This window comes from Topomyia yanbarensis, chromosome 1 (genome assembly GCF_030247195.1).
Source record: "Topomyia yanbarensis strain Yona2022 chromosome 1, ASM3024719v1, whole genome shotgun sequence".
NCBI lineage: Eukaryota > Metazoa > Arthropoda > Insecta > Diptera > Culicidae > Topomyia > Topomyia yanbarensis.
This window is the reverse complement of record NC_080670.1, coordinates 65,816,772-65,837,748: the sequence shown is the minus strand read 5'-3', so window position 1 is coordinate 65,837,748 and position 20,977 is coordinate 65,816,772. Positions and strand designations below refer to the sequence as shown.

Here is a 20,977-nt window from a genome sequence, read left to right as displayed (position 1 = left end):
ACTGCTTTGGCACCAGTGGCGTTCTATGTGAGGGGGATTGGGGACTCGATTTGTTCGATAAAAATGTGTCCAGTATTAAAGAATTGTCCAAGTTCCATATGCAAAAATCTTCTGAGAATATCTAGAAGTTCCTTGTAGTGAAAATTTATTAAGTCTTGTTTTACGAAACATTTCTTTCTTTTTTAGCGGCACTCGTGACGTTCGAACGAAGTTTGCTTACGTATCTTGAATATCACTATTTCTAAGATTCGTAAGCGAATGTGGCATAAGGTTGATCAGAATCGAGTAGGCCTCGATAAAGCTGGGAGCTGAATAGCTCCAGGAAACAAGTAACGGTTTCGGGAGAAATTCTACCGCTGGGGAACTCTCAGTCGGAGTAAAGTGAATTCACCACCAGTGACTATTCGACACATCTGTAAGCTAAATGGTTCACGAAAACGGAAGTTAAATGGCTCTCGGAAACCAGAGCTAAATGGCCTGAGGTAATTTACCGCTGGGGAATATCCGAGTTTAGTTCGGGGCTAGATGGCTCAACTGCGCAGTGGATCTAAACGGCGTAATAGATGGAGAGAATAACGGAAAGCAAGAGGAAAGTCGGGAGCTAATTGATTTATCGGCCGCACTATTTCATGGACAGAGTATTATTTTGATGTAGACCTGAGGAGAGAGGGAAGGACAGAAGAAGAGTAAGGAGTATTTGTAGTGATTAGGCACGTAAGGGAGTCCATACAGTACCAACATACTACAGGCCGGGCTTTTGACGCTTTTTGAATGTTTTTAGGAACATGTCCAACTAGCAAAAAATAGATAACGAGAGAGATCTGACTGATCGAAGAGGTGCCGATTTGCTTATAAGAAACGTTGGGGGTCGATGGGTCCATTTGTAAACTGTAGCGGTAGTCACGATCACTGTTGAGAATTTGTGATGACGTCATCACAGTTCCTCGATGGCGGAGTGGTTAATGCACCAAACCGGAGACTGGGAGATCACAGGTTGGATTCCGCTTTGAGAGCATATCTTTTATCAGTGTGTCCAATAATTTTAACCGTTTATTCATTCTCACCGGTCCAGTCAATCTTTCTCTGCCTATTTATCTTGTTCCTAAACACATTTGGGAAATGAAAAAATATGACTGACATCAAAACAAGCAATATATACATTTTGGACCTCACCGTATTAAAACGTCCACTACGCCACTGTTTGACATTGCGTTTTTTTCATCGCTTGGACTGTCATTGCAGGAGCTTAATTCAATATTCATTCCTTTTATGTACGGTTTGTAAAAAGAATAGAAGAAAGAATGGAGCACTTTTTGCGACACTTCGATTGAAACATGAAAGGGCGGGTCGATTCTGTAATAATTTGATTTTCAATTTTTAGCCAACAGTAGCAAAACTTTCCCTAATGTTTTTTTTTAATTAGAAGAAGACAATTTATTCGAGATTTTCTAATAGCTTCGTACGTGAAGAGCCTGTCGCCGAGATAATTAACTGTCATTCTTCTCGTGTATCTTTCTTGGTCTGGTTGGGGAAAACAGAGACATGGGATGGAAAAAAACCTACCTCGCTCGAATGTAGCCTCGCCGGTAGCTCTGTTTGCTCACCGGATGAGTTGAACGTCCAATGAAAGGATTCTGCCGGCGGAGATGCATCCACCTCGCACTTGAGCTGCAGCGTTTCGTGCTTGAGTGCACCGAGCAGCTCTTCACGGTCCGTTGCGCATACTGGTGCATCTGAAATGGGAATAACCGAACCGACAATATAGCGACCGAACCATGAATAGACCTGAAGCCTGGAACTAAAGGAGAAAAATACTGCTCCGGAAAAGCGACTGCATTTCAGTGCCGCTATTAGTCGAAGAGTTTTAGTGCGTAATACACATAGAGTCACAGATTGTAATACCTGAAATTTCATTTGGATTGTGGGTAAGTACCTGTTATGCATGAAACATTATTTTTCCTACATTGTTCTACCCATGCAAGAAAAATATTTTTCAAACGTAGCAGTTATACGCAATCCCAATGAAACTATGCGTTTCAGGTTTAACAATCTATTGCTGTATATGTAGTAGGGGACGATGGGGAATTTTTAACACAGCACCATCCCCAACTACATCTACTGCTCTAAGCTATGACTGAAAAATATGTAGCTAATATTTGTTAAATGTCTCCATGAAGTCACTCTACCATTAACAAATGTTGCACAATGTCTTGTTGCAAGTGTTTATGTAATAAACAATCAATTCGCATTTTTTATTAAATAATTTGAGTTTGGTGTATGTTGAGTTCCATTTTGTAGCCGATTTCAAAGTATGTTAGTGAAAAATATTTGGATGAACAATCAATTCGATTGGAATGTGTACGTTTCGAAAATGTGGCGGAGTTGCAATGGCAAATTTACAGCCTGCATTTTACAGACTTTTGATATTCTCTTATAAACAAGCGGCTTGCTCCAGGCATGTACAGATTTTGGAATTGGAGTAGATTAGTAATAGGTTGCCTATCAAAATTATTGCAATATAATATTGAGCTTCATTGTGAACAAAAAACAGTCAACACTTCACACTTCTCCGCGAACTTATAATTGCTGGCTAATGAGTTTTTTTTTTCCATACGTTTATTTGACACGGCATTTGCAAAAGCTTTTTACGCCAGTTTCTTTTTTTACATAGCACGTTACAAAAATCCTTAAGACTAATTTTAACTATACTAGTACTTTGTCTAAAACTAACACTGAAATCACTTTATTGTTTGCTTTTTTCCTTACATTGTTGTATTTCATACTGATCTAGTATTTTCGGGTGTATTTATTTACTTTTTTTCTGTTATTGTCTAAATTTAAAAACTAAATATTCTAGGACACTTTAATTGGTGAATGATTAGCCTTGGATGAGAGTATGAGGAGACGAATTTAATTAAATTTTGACAGACGCTGTTTTTAGAAAATGATAGATAAGTTCCATGTATAGAGGATCGCGATACGCCAGGATGTCTCTAACAGGAACATGGATTGGTCTTCCTCGGACTTGTAAAGAATTTACTAATTGTGATCTGGCTTCACGATATTCAGTGCAGGACCAAACAACATGCTCAATGTCATGGTAACCTTCTCCACAAGCACAATGATTACCCTCAGCGAGCCCAATACGACGGAGATGCGCATCTAAAGTATAATGATTGGACATGAGCCTAGACATCACACGGATGAAGTCCCGACTTACATCCAATCCTTTGAACCATGCCTTCGTTGATACTTTAGGGATAATTGAGTGTAGCCATCGTCCCATATCTCCATTGTCCCAAGATGTTTGCCAACTAGTAAGTGTCCTCTGTCGAGAAGCGCTATAAAATTCATTGTAAGCGATGGGTCTTTCATATATTTCACCATCTAGTGCACCAATCTTGGCTAAATTATCAGCTTTCTCATTGCCCGCAATAGAGCAATGGGCGGGGAGCCACACTAGGGTAAATTTATAACATTTTCTTGTCAGGTTACTCAGAGATTCTCGTATCTTCCCCAAAAAGAATGGATCGTGATTATCAATCCTCTTTGAGCGTAGAGCTGCAATTGTGCTGAGACTATCAGTGAGGATAAAGTAATGGTTCGGGGGTAAAGTATTAATTATTTGAAAACTATAGTGAACTGCTGCTAGTTCCGCTATATAAACAGAGGCGGGTTCTGCAAGTTTGAGAGAAATTGAAAAATTATTGTTGAAAATACCGAAACCAGTGGCCTCACTGATTCGTGACCCATCAGTGTAAAACATTTTAAGGCAGTCTATGTGTTGATATTTACTTGTGAATATTTTAGGGATCTCCCGCGAGCGTAGATGATCCGGAATTCCACGAATCTCTGCTTGCATGGACGTGTCGAAGAATAAAGTGGATTCAGGAGTATCTAGTATATTGACGTATGTGGGAACATACCTAGCAGGCGTTATTTCTTGTGACATGTGATTGAAATACACTGTCATGAATCTGGTTTGGGGTTGAAGCTCGACAAGTCTTTCAAAATTTTCAATTACCAGTGGGTTCATAACCTCACATCGAATAAGTAAACGAGAAGAGAGATCCCAGAATCGGTCTTTTAAAGGAAGAACTCCCGCTAGTACTTCAAGACTCATCGTATGGGTCGACTGCATGCAACCTAAGGCAATTCGTAAACAGCGATACTGTATCCGTTCCAGTTTAATAATGTGAGTGTTCGCAGCTGAACGGAAACAGATGCACCCATATTCCATTACTGAAAGTATTGTTGTTTGATACAATCTTATCATGTCACTTGGATGAGAACCCCACCATGATCCAGTTATTGTTCGCAGAAAATTTATCCTTTGTTGGCATTTCGTTATTAGATACCTAATGTGGCCTCCCCATGTGCCTTTAGAATCGAACCAAATTCCAAGGTATTTAAAAGTCAGGACTTGGGCTATCGTTCTACCAACCAACTGAAGCTGAAGCTGAGCTGGATCACGCTTCCTTGAAAAAACAACCAACTCTGTTTTCTCCGTAGAGAAATCGATGCCTAACTTCAAAGCCCAACTTGATAAATTATCCAAACTATCTTGCAGTGGTTGTTGTAAATTTAAGGCTTTTGGTCCTGTAACAGAAACCACGCCATCATCTGCAAGTTGTCTTAGAGTGCATGGGCTGACAATACAATTATCAATATCATTCACGTAAAAATTGTAGAGAAGGGGGCTTAAACAAGAACCTTGTGGGAGGCCCATGTAACTTATTCTGAGTGTCGCCAAATCGCCATATGAAAAATGCATGTGCTTTTCTGACAATAAATTGTATAAATAATTATTTAATATTGGTGAAAGACCACATTGATGTAGCTTCTCCGAGAGAACATCAATGGAGACTGAGTCGAATGCTCCTTTTATGTCTAAGAACACAGACGCCATTTGTTCTTTTTTTGCGTAAGCAAGTTGGATTTCTGACGAGAGTAGCGCCAGACAATCATTCGTTCCCTTTCCCCTCCGAAAACCAAACTGGGTATCTGATAGCAAGCCGTTCGCCTCAACCCAATTGTCGAGACGTCGTAGGATAATTTTTTCCAACAATTTCCTGATGCAGGATAGCATTGCAATCGGTCGATACGAGTTATGATCGGAGGCTGGTTTTCCCGGTTTTGGAATAGCGATAACTCTCACTTGTCTCCAGTCGTGCGGGACAATGTTTTGCTCAAGAAGCTTATTGAATAAATTCAACAAGCGTTTTTTTGCTAGGTCAGGCAGATTCAAGTTGAATTTAATTCTGTCTAGTCCCGGAGCATTATTGTTGCATGAGAGGAGTGCAATTGAGAATTCCATCATTGTCAAAGGCGAATCTATGAAATCGTTACTTGTGGGAGCATCGCGAGTGATTTTCTGCGCAGGAGCAGAATCGGGACAAATTTTCTTGGCAAAATTGAATATCCAACGATTCGAAAAATCTTCGCTTTCATTAGTCACGTTTCGATTCCTCATTCTTCTGGCTGTGCTCCAAAGAGTACTCATTGATGTTTCTCTTGACAAGCCATTAACGAAGTGTCTCCAATAACTAGATTTTTTTGGCACGACGTATACTGTCAAATTTGTTTTGCAAAATGAAATAATTTTCAAAGTTCTCACGTATACCCCCTTTCTGTTTCATAATTTCTTTGTAGGCAACTTGTTTAGCTTCATATGCATCAGAGCACTCTTTGTCCCACCAAGGATTAGGGGGCCGTCTATTTATTGTCATTCCAGGATTGCATTTCGTTTGGGCTTGTTCTGCTGCTTCAATAATTAAACCCGCTAAGAATTCATATTCTTCGGTAGGGGGTAGCTCTTCTGTCGAAGCAAGAGAAGTGGAAATTAATGTTTCGTATGTTTTCCAATCAATATTTCGTGTTAAGTCATAAGGAACATTGATTGAATTCGTAAGGCCTAATTCACTGTTAATTGAAACAACGATTGGCAAATGATCGCTACCGTGAGGATCAGGTACAACCTTCCACGTGCAATCTAACCGAAGTGATGTCGAGCACAGAGATAGATCTAATGCACTTGAACGTGCAGGAGGTCTGGGGATGCGTGTTGATTCGCCAGTATTTAAAACTGTCATATTAAATTCGTCACAAACATTGTATATCAAAGAGGATCGATTATCATTGTAGAGGGAACCCCACAATACACCGTGCGAGTTGAAGTCTCCCAGTATCAGACGCGGAGCAGCCATGGGCTAATGAGTTGTTTTGTCTTGAGCATTATTTTATAAGTTCTCTTTCTTCTAAGCCGAGATTCCAGTAATTATAAATAGACATTCTCCCTTAATAAAATTTTTCATATCTGGTGAGTGCTTTGAAACACAAATGACTGAATTAAAACAAGTTCCCTTTTCAAAATTCTAGTCTGTTTAAATTGCTTTTAAAGTAATATATTAATATAATCATGATTTTCACAACTTACAGATTCTCACAGATATTGGTAATTTACGTACATTTTACCAAAAACTATCGCCAATGTTGTGCTATTTTATGTTAAATGTTTTTTGCGCTATACTGAGTTAGATAAGGCATGTCAATGAATTTTTAAATCACTACAAATTGGCGTTTTAAGTGTATTGAAATTCTACTTGGTTACTAAGATCGCGCACAGCGCCAATCTCGCCAATTTCTCAATTTAAGGTTCAAGTTATCTTTTTTGAGCATGTGTTAGATTTGAACGCTGGGTAGTATGGGTAGGAAAAATGGTGTTCAGCTTTGCCACCGGATTATCCATTTAAACCTTTTCCAAACTCTAAAAGAAGAATATCAGCCGATTCATTAGATCACAACGATTCAAATCATACAAAATAACTGCTGGAAAAACTATCGGTTTCGCTAAATTGTGCTTTTGAAAAAGTGGCTGTGATTTTTTGTCACACTACCACACCGTGCTGGGGTACGCAACACAACTGCGCAATGAAAAAACCACAGCCACTTTTTCAAACCCCCCCCCCCCCTGATTGTTTTGAATTACTTTTAAAAATTTATTATCTTCCTGTCCAGGAAAATAAATATACTGCAAACCGTTTAGAAACATAAAATGTCATTTGAGTTCGGTCACTTTAGAAACAATTCAATGAAGAAACCAAGGACGAAACTTTGCGAGGGTGGCTGGAAAGGGATGTATGTCAAGTTGGACGGTTTCTCTGAAGGATCAGTTCACATTTCGGCAAGCTTCGATATTAGCAAAAGTAGTGAGTAGACAGCAGATGTCGGTCAGAGGGCTAGCAACGGCAGTTAAAGAGGAAAAACACGAAGTTGGAGAAAATCGGGATATCGTTGTCTAGAATTTTTTTTACCGCCGATGATTATTCCGTTAGAGTGGCAGCGAAATGGATCGCGAAAATTGGCATCGGTATAGGGTGAAATACTGCCGCCAAAAAGTTCTCAGTACCAACTAGCAGATAAATAGGAACGACTAGCACCAAGAAAGATGAGAAACCCGGCGAAGGTGGTTGTAAACAAATGTAAATCCTTATGGTCGACACCCCCGGACCGGTTTATGTCTCAACAGGGTGCGATATTTGCAGCAGACCTGAGCAGGTGAGATATATCACGAAGGTTTGACAGCAAGTAAGGAAAAGTAGCTATGGATAAAAACATTACGATTCACACAAAACAAAATAAGCAAGAACACAATCCTTACTAAAGCAGTACTTAACAGTTGCCCCGGATGGTTGAGGATTACGAGATACAAGAGGTTTAAGGACATGCTGAATAGAGTCACAAGGTGGCAGCTAAAATGGCTGTCGTCGTTTCTGCTTCTTCTTTTTATTTCATCGTCAAAATCAAAACATTGCATTGGCACGCAAGACAAAATCTTTTGTAACTTGAGTGTCTTATCTCAGATTGCTTAGAAATTGTATCACTGTATGCAGGCATATTAGTACAAGCTGATGAATAGGTCCTCTTCACGGAATTTTGATTCGTTTGGGAAATTTGCACCTTTTTATTTTTCAAAACAAATGAAACACGTAGTGCAAAAACCAGTCAGCTGATTGCTGAACGATACGCTTGTGTGCGTGCCATCTCATATCGGTATAGTACTTTCTAGCCGCACACAGATGCTGAACGTAACCCGAACATAACCGAACCTTTGTTGTGATTTTGGCATCGCTTCACCTTAAGTTTATTCGGTTGGCTTAACAACTACTACAAACAATCCGAATCCACCACGAGCCAGCATTCAACGCACAGTGGTCGGAAATGCCCAAAACGTCACTAGAGACCAAATTATTGAATATATTCATAGGGTATCTTTGGAGGAATTGTTTGTAAGAATATTCCCCACAACCTGATAAAAATTAAATTGAGGCATGGCTTACTATGATAGAAAAATTAACTTTTTTTACTGACGAGGTAGAAAGTTGGTGTCTTCGACAAAGTTTTAGGAATGCTCATAATGAAGAATTTTGTTGAACAACTTGAGCTTGTAGGGCTTAATGTTATCGATTTTTAAAGCGTTTTCTAAGACAAACCCCTTAAACTTAGCTACTTAATATAGCATTTTTCGCTGTGACTTTTCGTGCAAACAAATGCTCCCGACAAATGTTGGGGTATTACCACCAGAGTTACAAATAATCGAAGCTCTATTTTGACGGCTGAAAATGAACCTGATGCGACTCGCGGTGAATAGAAAAAAATATTCATTCAAATATCCATGTTATTCATTCAGTTGAATATCGAACAATATATTCATTTCACTAATTATCAAGGAAAATGTTTTCAAATGCCGGTAAAGCATATGAAACAGCAATCACCATCGCTTACATTGTGCCAGGGCCTACTTTGACCTGTTTGATTCGTTGTTGCATGATCGTTTCGCGTAATAATCGGAGACGAATGAAAATCTGCATGGATGAATGGGCGGTTTGTTCGTTGGATGTTTTCAACTGCGTCGCTGAATATTGAAAATGAATGTGGCTGAATGTGATCAATTTTCATTCAATGAATTTTAATATTTTTAACTCTGATTACCACCACATAATATTGTTGAAGACTGCATGTAAAAATTGAATTATTGTTGAAGACTGCATGTAAAAATATTGCTGAGCACTGCGTATAAAATTTTTACCTGAAATTGGCGGCTCCGCGCACACCTCATGGAAAAATACTCATTCGTTTTAGAGTTATTGAAGAATTTGAATTTTTTTTTGCACCAAGCTCAACTGCGTATAAGAGAGAAAGGTGCAAACCAAAATGGACGAGCAGGCACTATTTTCAATGTCCGGACCACGCATAATAAAGGTAAGAAGGTTTTAAGGTCATTTTGTAATGTTTTTACTTGGGTATTTTTACTTACAGTCTTCAACAATATTATGTGGTTTTAGTTTATATGTCTAGAGCACGGTTTGCATGAAAAGTCACAGTGGAAAAAGTTATATTAAAAAACTAAATTTGAGGGTGTTACCATAGAAAACACTTTACAAATCGATAACATTAAATCCTACAAGTTCAACTAATTCAACAAAATTATTTATTACGAGCATTTCTAAAACTTTGTCGAAGACACCAACTTTCTACCTCGTCAGCATAAAAAGTTCATTTTTTAAAATTTGATCGTAGTAAGCCATGCCTAATTTTAATTTTTATCAGGTTGTGGGGAATATTGGTTTGGCCTCTAGTGAATTAAGTTCGCGTTTTTTGGGTTTCCGACCACTATGCAGCGGTGTCTTTTGATGACTTCTTCTCGATAACAAACATTTACCCAATTTGTTGAGCAGAGTCGTTTGGTTCACAAGACTAGGTCCAGGCCTCTGAAAAAATCTTCAAAGTTTGATGGTTTCTGTACGTTTCTTTTAAAATAAACGTTAAAAAATCAAACCCCCCCCCCTTGACAATTTTCTACGCACGGGCCTGCAAGCTACGTTCATGTTTTGGAAATAAAATGTTTCCTACCACAGTTTTCTCTGCTCTTTAGGTTGACTAGTGTTTTTCAAATTTTTCAAATGATCAAAAATATTTACATGTGAGAATTCTAGTATTTTTAGAATGTGTGGCAATGTGGCTGTAGATTATGGAATAGGATTTTTTCGTGTAGTCACCTGTTAACAATAACATTTAATTTATATATTTCCTCTATATTGTTAATGAAACTTACTTTTATTCAATAATTTCCCCAAATAAAAACGGAAACCGCAAACATGCTGAATTCCAACGTCATCATTTTGTACATTAACATTATGTCTATTGGCATAGTTATCTAAAACGCTATATTTCTCCCTAAAGAGAAAATAGGGCTAAACCACATTTGCGCAAGAAGGAAGCAAAACTTGTAATTAAATTAACTCTACAACTATTTCGTGACTTTTTCTACACATAAACGGTTTTATGGGGTACATTCGTACTCCATAACTAAAATCCCTGTAATATGACTAATTTTTATTTAATTTATTATTAAAGTTTTATTCTAAATTATTATTGCTATAATTCCTGTAGTTTCTAACCAAATTTGACCATCTACACTGCGTTTTAAAGATTATTAAATTGTCGTTTGAATAGTAAATAATTCATAAACCAGTCAAAAAGTGTATTTAGACGGCGCCGGCGGTTGAGTGGTATGCGTGACCGCCACTCATTCCAGTTGGCCTGGGTTCAATTCCGAGATCGTTGAAATTTTTCTGAAGTGAAAAAATCTGTGGTCACGTCTTCCTTCGGAAGGGAAGTAACACCGTTGGTCCCCGGTCCATGAGTTTGGTGGTGGATATCTAGTCCAGATAGTGGAATCACCTCTCTGTCGTCGGTAAAGAAGAAGTACATCCAACTTCTATACTCTTACTAACAAAAATATCCTCCTCCTGTGATACTTGTGGAGTGCGCAGTAGTATATACGGCCTGTAGCAAAAGCAAGTATCGGACTAACCATTCCTTCCCTTTCCTTCCGCGATCAACATTCGGGCCTGGCCGGCACCGGTATTGATCAATAAACACTGTAGGATTACCAGGAATCGCACACTGAAAGATGTTTCGCTACTCTCAAGCATAATTATCTACTTATTCCCTGTGCCAGCTAGTCCAGATCGATAACGGAGTAGCAGCCAGGGGTGGTCTCACAAGCTCTAGCGCAAGCATAAACCAGTCAAAAAGTGTATTTATTCCGAAGCTGTTTTGAACACCAAACGTCAAAACATATTTGTAAATTTTAACGACATTCAATTAGCTAGAGATTACTGGGTAGGGAAAGTTATGAAAATTAGAGCCATAGTACTCAAATGTGAGCAAGGATGTGAAGTAAACAGATCGAAAACCTAGAAGTGGCAGGGTCATTAGAACAGGCTTAATATCGTCGGTTGTCACGGTAAAGATGGACACGTCTATCATTACCAGGACACATGTTAGGGAACTCGGGTGATTCGTAGTTATGCTGCCTAAGCTCGACCCTCATTAACAGAAGACAAAGATTAAGCCCGCATGATATTAAGCCTGTTCTAATGACCCTGCTACTTCTAGTTTTTCGATCTGTTTACTTCACATCCTTGCTCTCACTTGAGTACTATGGCTCTAATTTTCATAACTTTCCCTACCCAGTAATCTCTAGCTAATTGAATGTCGTTAAAATGTAAAAAAGAAAATGTGACTAACATAATCGAAATAAAAAAGGACAAAAGACATATTTGTAAAAATATGCAGTAACGAACATAAACCACAAAGGCATCGAAGGGACAGGTAGAGCCAGTAAAGTATATATAAAGTAAGTGTGTTCCAGAGCCTGGACTACAGAAGGTAACGAATTGAGTGGTGCGTGGAGCATATTAGATAGGGTGGATGCACCAATAGTCGCATACTTAAGGAAAACTTTTGATAAAAAATCGATGAATATACCTATGGGTAATGTTAAGAAAACCGCTTGTACCACTATAGGAACACAAGTACCAATAGTGGTGCAATCGCTAATTTCGGTTCCTATTATTGCAAATCCCATTGATTCCTTATGGGACTTGCAACTATAGGTACACTATATCAACTATAGGTGCAAGGGAGCTCAAAATTCAAATAAAATCATTTTTTTCAATAATTATTTGAGCATATTTCAAGGATAACAGTTTTATTGTCGTATAATTTTAGTGCGATGAATCGATAAAAAACCTTAGTTAGGCGTATAACCCACTACTGCAACTATTGGTACACTTCAACTATAGGAACACCCACCCTACAAATCATATTCACGAATGTGTTTTGCCAGAGTAACGATAACGATCTACGCGCATTTTCTAGTTACTTTGCTATAATAGCTTTATTATATCAAATAACAGATTCTATTGTACAGCAATGTTGAAGCCTATACAATTTTACACAAGTTCGTATCGATATTTTACTTATAAAAAAGACATAATAAATTTTCCGATCTATGCATATATGACAAAACACTACCGTAAACGGTTCTGTAGGGTACATTTGTACCCCAGACTAACTTTAAGTGGGCTCTGTTAAGATAGTCAAGTGAAACAAATAGGTTTCACCTGCTTTAATGAAAGTTTAATAATCAGATTGATTTAGGAGAAAAATTGCTTGCAGATAAAATAAACCGTAATCGAGTAACAGGGATTGCAAATAGATCTGGGGTAAAAATGCACCCCACAAAACCATTCTAAGGGTAATTATGGACTTCGTCACATCAAAACCAGAAACTAACTTAGTGACAGGACTAAGCTAGCGCCGGAGTGACGCTAGCTCAAAACAAACGGCGACACAACTTGTGTTCCTGAGTAAAGAAAAAAAGTTCTGATTAAGCTAATGAGAACCAATAAAACCTCATATTTCCGGCACCGGAAGTCCGATCCAAATAAAACACAATAGCAATCTCCGGGTACATTGTACCTTCCATTTGAGACTAAGTCAATGAAAATCTGTTCTGCTGTTTTAGAGAATCCAGTGCAACTTCAATTCTAATTATTACCACTTCCCTCGTAACTTCCGAAACTATCAAATGTGGTCAATGTGTCCAAAGAGGGTCAACAGGGGCAACTTGGCAGCTATTTGTAGCAGATCTTTACTTTTTAGGAATCATGGCGGTACCGGTTTAAATGATGATTTGCTATTGGACCGCACTCATCAACCCGCAACACCAGAACCGGAAGTCGGATCAGCAATGAAATTCAATAAAATATCTCAACTGAATAAATATCAGACAATAAATTCGTTCAAGATCGATTTCTTCTGATATGTGTAGTTTTGGTAATTTTTTAACCAATTCTAAATTGGTACCCTGACGAGTTAAAGATGTAGTTTTGTTTCTACTAACTAGGCTATGCCCAAGCCCCAGAACATACCTGTCTCTTTCTAACGCATGAGGCAAAAAGCGATGATTACAGTGCACTAAAATGTCGACCAATCGCTTTGATTCAAATTTTTTCTATATTGAGCGTATACACATGTTTTAAGCCAACCCAAAGGTTGGTAAAAATCTCCGAGTCAAAGGATCACCAGCGTTAGACGATGAGCTGATTAATAAACAACATTTACGCTTTTCAGACGATTTTTTGCATATCGAGATGGAGTTTTAAATTAGTCGCATTTTCTACAGTTTTTCATTTCGTGAAACGGCAAAATCTTCTCACTGAATTCAAGCCAGATTCCCTTACTCAAGAAATATAAGTGATTCGGAATTACCACTAGCACACGTCATGTTTATTTTTAAAACCTACCATTATTTGTTCATAACGCAAATAATTTGACCAAAAGAACATTTGTAAATCGAAAAACTCTGGGGAAAATTTTCAGTGAAGCTTTAGGAGTAGTGTGAGATTCTTTGCTTACTACTTCTTTCATCAGTAGGGGAGAGTGGGTACGCTTGATCCCACTTTTGTTTTTTTCTCATAACTTTTCAATGAAATAAAGATTTCAATTGCAAAATTCGCCATCTTGTAGTCAATTCGAATTGTAAGAGCTATGAATAATGTGTAAATCCGAATACTATGTCATATCAGTAATAAAAACAATTTTGAAAATCATGCCAAAACAAGGTTTTTGTAAAAACGTGTGGTACTTTGATCCTCCGCCTACTAGGGCTAAAGAAACAAAGCACACTATTACCTATAGATACGAAAGTTCAGCTAACCACCTATCCTGACAAATAATTAATAAGACTACCTTTTTAGATGCACGGCAAACTTTAACCATAGTAGGAAGTCGAGACAAGTATTAGCGGTAAATCAATGCTGTTAAACTGGCTTTTTCAACCTTCAATAACTTATGCCATCATTTGTTCATGGAACAAACATTTTAGATCAATTAATAGTGCCAGGTACATCATGAAAATGATGTTTTTCTATTTCAATAAATTTCCAAAGTGTTTGAGAGAACAATGATAGGGATCAAGAATACCCAGTGTTACAGGGATCAAAGATACCTGTTGTATGAGGTGAACAAAATTATTTTTTTTTGCATGTGTAGTGAAACTTTTTATTCGAAAAACGTGTTTTTCTAGGCAAAAGCCCTTAGAAAGGAATCGTACTTGAAAATATTGATAAATAATTAATTCGACGATCTCACACAACCATTCAACAAATTTGTGAAAAGATCTTCGAGATGGATTTGAACACATATTTTCTAAAATATTATACAACTTTTTCAAACCAAACATAATACAACAGATTTGTTTTCTAAACATCATAAACGACCAAATGCTTCATTTTCTTTTTATATTGTGATAACTTTATGCGTACAGATTACAAGATATGGCCAGGGAATCAATTATCCCCAAGGATCAAGTGTCCTCACTCTCCCCTATCTTTTTCGCTTTTTCGTATGCCCCTTAAAGTACGATTCATACAACGAAACCGAACGCCAACGTCCCGTCAACGTTCCGTCAGAATAAGTTGAATGCATTTCTCGTGTGCGCACGTTCTATACGCCAAACATTACGTGCCGCTGATATTATGTGTAAACGTCTCCATGTAGCTAATTTTGACATTCTGTTGACATTCCTCAGCGATGACGGAAGACTGCATTAAGTGCCAGTACAATTCAATGCTGTACTACGAAAGAGCATCTGTTTACCGGCCCGGCCTATCTTATCAAGTCACGCTAGGCATAAACTACCACAATCAACTCCAACTACTGGAAAATGATTTCCACGATTCAATCCAACCCCATAACCCTCTCCCAGACGATTGGCCGATACGCTCTTCATACAAAGTTGTTGCAAAATTATAAATCTTTGATCTTTGAGTTGAAGATTGGGAAATGGATGGTAACAAAACAAACAACACGGAAGTACGAGTGGTAGTACAACTCAATTAGTAAATTTTCACGCTTCTAGAAGTTTAAAAAAAATAAAAATTATTTATAAGTAACTTTACAGTATTATTTTACCATAAATTTTTTTTTGTATCATGTTGAATCAGGAATCAGAATATATTGGCTCAAATGGCACGTTCCCCGTACATAGTCGGGGATTTGTGCCTTCCCGTGGGGTCTGTCAGAGGGCCTTGTAAACCGTAATCGTTAATCATACATCTTCTGACTCAAAGTTCGCTTTAGCCAATATGCGTTAGATAAAAAAGACAACTGGCATTGAAAAATGAGCCTCATACAGGGCAGATCACTAACCAATACCTAATCCACCCAACCATGCTATCAGATAATTATGAGTGGATAGAAGTCATACATAAACACTTGGATGATTTCACGATTAATAAAAAAGTAAAAGCTGCATCCAGATTTGAACTCAAGCCATTGCGCATCGTATCACAGACTATAGGCACTGCTCTATCTGTGCACATGCGGACAGAGCGTTAAAGCTCGTACAGTCACCACATCCCCAATTTGATGCTGTCTCATGTGTAATGAATAAACGACATAACTTCGTTTGATGATGCTGGTGAGAAATGTGTTGAAGAAACGTATGTACGTATAGCGAGGGAAGTGATTTTATATGCTTGCAGCAATTGCAAGCGGCTTTCACTGCAAATTTGCAAGCGATGCTAATATTATTTGCAAGTGATTGTCGCTTGCAACTATTGCAAGAGATTTTTATTTTGAGTGTAGGTTTTGTCCCGCAACTGTGTGTCGGGAACTACTACGAGTAGTCCGAAGCGAATCGTTGGCATGAATCGTCGGGGCTTCAGTGAACCGGACGCACCCAGAATCGCCGGACAGACCTCGATATTCTACCGGACTGCATCAAAACAAGAATAATGCGTCCGCCAACTGTTGCGGGAAACATTCTTTCGTCGGGGAACTCCGCCGAGGTAGCCTAGCTTCACCGTCGGACTATGCCGAGTAGCACCGTACGCGACAAACCACCAGTATAGCGTAGTCGGTGTACCAGTGAACCGGAAGCCATCCTCCAATCAGAATCGCTGGATCGACAACGGCATCCAACTGGTCAACGCTGAGTAGGGCGAATGAAGAATATCATGACGTGCAGGACTAATATTGCGGTTAAGATATCAACGAACTAGCACGACCAGCCAGAATCCAGTAAAGTCCATGAGCACAACCTGCCCCGAAGTAGTCATAGTCATTTCAAATGGAATCAGTGGGATCAGGCAAACGTCGGACTCCTGATACCTAGATCTTCGTGTTCCTTCTCAATTTAGCAATAAATCAGGAGTCACACAAGGAAGCAATATGGTCACATTACTATACACGCTGTTCTTCATTGATGCAGAATTTATACATGGTGTTGGGTCAGAAAAATAGCCCCATGATATCTAACAGAATTTATACTTGTGTAAGCAGTGGAAGTAAATTGAAAATTCATTGAGATGTAGAAATTGTTTATTATTAACAAAGCAAGTATTCAATTTGATGTTTTGTCGAAGAAAAATATATAAATAAAAAAGCCCAACAAAATAAAAACAAACTTTGATATCTTATTTGTCAATCATAACCTAAAATTAAATCAGTATTTAAATTTGAAGCTAATATTAAACTATTATTTCTTTTTTTCTGTACATGTTTTCTGAGTATGTATCCAGGGTTTGTATAACAGTGGCTATAGTGAAACTCTTCATATTCGATTGCGCAGAAATTAGCTTTACTATGTGGAAAACAAAAACATGCACCACGTGTTGTTTATATTTAAAACATCAATGGAGAAATGGACTCCCCGACGAATCAAATAGATAAAAGAATAGCATTCAAGGATGATATAATTTGCCTAATTATTCGCATATCTCTAAATACGAACCGTGCTAAGTAATAAGTTTACAAAGTACAACACTATTTTGTCAGAAAGGTGTGCCTCCCCTTTGCCACCCGGCTGCAGCCGCCTATGTACATTAGAGTACTGTATCATTTTCTAGCATGTCTGCTACTTCAAATACCAGATAAGATGAACTTGGGGTCTACCTCGTTCCAATGGGATCGCCTGGAAAAAATACTGGAAGTCAGATACACCGCAAATTCGTTAGTTGGGTGTTCGCTAGTTGGGGCATGCCCCAACTAGAAGACACTCTTATGTCAAAACTGAAAGTCAAAAGCTGATTGACGTTTGAAACTCATCGATTTCAAGGGGCTTAATGGTTGATTTATGTGGCGATCTAGAAAAAAATCATACTTGGAAACTCAATCGAACTTAATTTTTTTTAATTCATATTCTGGAATGTTTTTGGTGAAATAAAAGCGTTAGATTTTGCGCTTCTTCCATTCAGCATCAATTAGTTTGTGTCGCAGAGAGTTTAGTTTACTAACTTTTAAAGATAATTTCTGATGGTTTCAATCACATTATTCAATGAATTTTTAGCTAGTGGAACGTAGTATGCTTGCGCTTTGTCGGCTTATTTTTCCGTCGGTGCATCAATTTTCTGTTATGTGAAGGAATTTATCAAAAAAATAATTAATGGCAAAAAACACTAATGACATACTTTGTCACAAAAATCAACTTTAAACTGGAAGGAAACAGCCAACTTTCGTGAACCGTAAAACATTTCTGCTTGTTTTTTTAAAGTTTTTTTTTTTTAAACAAACAATCAGCGTTTCCCTCGGGTAATTTTTGCCAGCTGTCAGTTGCCCCAATTAACGGATACGATTCGCTAGTTGGGGCGCAATCGTGACCCAACTAACGAATTCGCGCTGTACTGAGATCCTAGGCGTCCATAGATGCGTTTGCACACACAAACTAGACATGTTTCTATTGATTTCATCCCAGGAAAAAACTATCTCGAACATTTTTGCGATCAAATCGTGTTTTTAAGTTTTTTTCACCTAGTTGCCCAACCCCGCCTTTGGGTGGGTAACAAGATTGAATTTTAACTAAAATTCGGTTTTCTCATCATAAAAAGACACTATTAAAATTTGTTGAAGTGAAACCATTTCTTTGGTCAGTAGTGAGTTAAAGTACTGCCATTTTTAAAACACTTAGTATCAAGTTCGCAGTATACACCTAAACATTCATCTGTATGTATATCTGTAACCGTCTCAAATTACAAAATCGAACAGTGTCATCGATACTTTAAGGGGTTTCATATGTTGAGGCCAGTTGAAATCGAAAAAAGAAATTATTCCTCTTTCTTAAAGTTTAGGTTCTTAAGAATGTTATCTTAAATTTTTATAGAGATCGGAGCACTAGACGCAAAGTTATAGCGTTTTCCATTTTGCTCCCTTACGGAGGCGTAGCTTATACTTGAAACTTTAAACGCGATTAACTCGAAATCATGTTTTCCAAAAACGTCTTTGCGGTGACTACGCTTGCCGAAATAGTTTGCAACCGATCTCAAAACTTTTTTTAAATTGTTTGTAATTTATTTGCCGTGTCCTTGAACGATTCCATTTTTTCGTCAAAATTTCCATATTAATGTTATGACTTTTTTAATAATTTTTTTATGTGAAAATAATGCATTTTTTGGAAAAATCGTTCCCGTTTCCAACAAAAAGAATTTTTTTTTCAACAAATCGTTCAAGGACACCACATGTATCAATACTAATGAAATTTTTTTAGTTTTATGCTTTCACTTGAGCTGTTGGACTGGAATCGTAGTCACGGCAAACCTCTTTGAAAAAAACGCGTTTTGCGGAAATTGTTATAACTTCGGCAATTTTTAATATTTTTCCATGTTCTCAAGTGGATTTTGCAAATTGGATATTGTACTAATATAGCTACATAAATTTACCCATTAAGTGTATTTCCTATAACCCACCAATGATGTTCATTCAATTTGTAATCCTTACTTGCATCTTCTCGAACAACAACCAACATTATAATGCTATACAATTGACAACCCATCAATCGAACACGATGAGCGTGAAATTACACGATTTCACAATCAAACTCGAAAGAAAAATTACACAGACAAATTAACACTCAATTGAGGCCGTCGCGACGCTTGGACCAGTTATCCGATTAAACGCCAGATTCGATAACTGTCGTCCGAGTGATGGAAAAGTTGCATTTCCAATGATGTGCCACATTGTCCGACATCCCAGTCGTGCTCAGTGCTATTTTTCGTTCAGTCGCAACAGCTGTATTCGATATTTAAATTGGATTGCCGCTTCAAACGTTTCAATGAATGGTTGAAACATTCTGACACTTCAATTATAGCACACTTTACCTACGGAAACTTTTTATTTCTACGGTTTTTGTTTTTTTTATTCCGTCAAAGGCACTTCAGAGAATAAATGTGAATGGATCAATTTACTAAATGTTTCGACCAGAAGCGTGAAATCTGAAAATTACAACCAAATAAAAAACAAGAAAATGCTTGAAAATACTTACAACGCACTCGGAGCGTAACATGGTTGCTCGTTCCACGTCCCTCGGTGTTGGCCGCCATACACGTGTAATCACCTGCCAGAATTCTAGAAACACCTTGCAGAGCTAGTGAGTGATCGGAGAGAATAATACCTGCTGTGACGTTGTGATGTAGCTCATTTCCCTGAAAATGAAAAATAAGAAATAAACTTGAAGTACGGACAAATTTAGTGGAATCAATTTCAATTATTTCTATTCTGTTTCATTGCATCCACAAGTTTGCGATGCAACCGAAGTATTGTCTGATTTTAATCGTTAGTGTTATCAGTTAAAGCATATTCCCATCAGAAAGTTCGTATAAATTTAGTTATTATGAAAATTGATTTATTAACCTACACGGTGCTACAAAATGAAGCAATTCCCTAGTAACAATTGTGGTTTTATGGTAGTTTTATAGCCACTTATAAAACTTAGATTACACTTGTAGCGTGCTATAAAACTTCAATTGTTACTTGGGATTTGAATGTTACTTTCAAGTTATCTAGTAAAGGTCTGTTCAAATACAACACAAAACCACGTTTTATTAATTTAATATAACCTTAAAATCTTGATTCTTAGCGTAAAATATTTTTGTGACTTTGGGCTTAAAAAAAATCGTTATTTTTCAGCCGATTTTCAATTTTTCTATTCTAGACCGAAGGAGAATAAAGCTTTCTAATGATATGTTGTATTATGTTGTTATCTATATAAAAATTTAGAAAAACATTTGTACATTTAATTCCACATTTAACGATTTACTATCACGATCAAACACAACTTAAAAGTGCCGAGGATATTCAATTCATCCTAAATTAAAAACTTGCCCGTTTGAACTTTTTGAGTCGCATAAAATATTTAAAAATATAGATTTTTCGCTCGATTACGTATACATTCAAAAATATGTATGTAAACTTTGAAGTTAAATTGGAAAAAAATACTAATAGAAGCTGAGAGTATGCAACTATAACCCCTTAAAAGTTAATGCGAACCTACTTCGAAAAAAAATTATTAACTCACGAATTTTTCAACCGATTTTGTTTATAAACAGGTCGATAGATGCAGAATTGAATGATCGCTCTTAAATTCTTTTATCAAAATAGAGACAACTCTTTAGCAAAATTCTTGAGCAATATACATATTTTCACGAAAAAATCGCAGAATATTAGTTATTTTCATATTTTCGTCCCAAAACCACATAATATTTTCAATAAAAGAAAATATCAGAGAATACCGTTGAAAAGATCATTACTTATTCTTTCTAGAACAATTCAAGTATTGCAAATCGCTTGA

General features: G+C 37.4%; 1 protein-coding gene across 3 annotated transcripts in view; it reads right to left on the bottom strand.

Moving 5' to 3' along the window:
• LOC131677840 (hemicentin-1) overlaps positions 1-20,977 on the bottom strand; it is a 446,898-nt gene that overhangs the window by 56,169 nt on the left and 369,752 nt on the right. For all 3 annotated transcript variants that reach the window (XM_058957903.1, XM_058957905.1, XM_058957904.1), the window contains 2 exons: positions 19,673-19,832; positions 1,564-1,733 (listed from right to left, as the gene is read on the bottom strand). In XM_058957903.1, the coding sequence (XP_058813886.1) occupies positions 1,564-1,733; positions 19,673-19,832 (330 nt within the window). The remainder of the gene's footprint in view (positions 1-1,563; positions 1,734-19,672; positions 19,833-20,977) is intronic.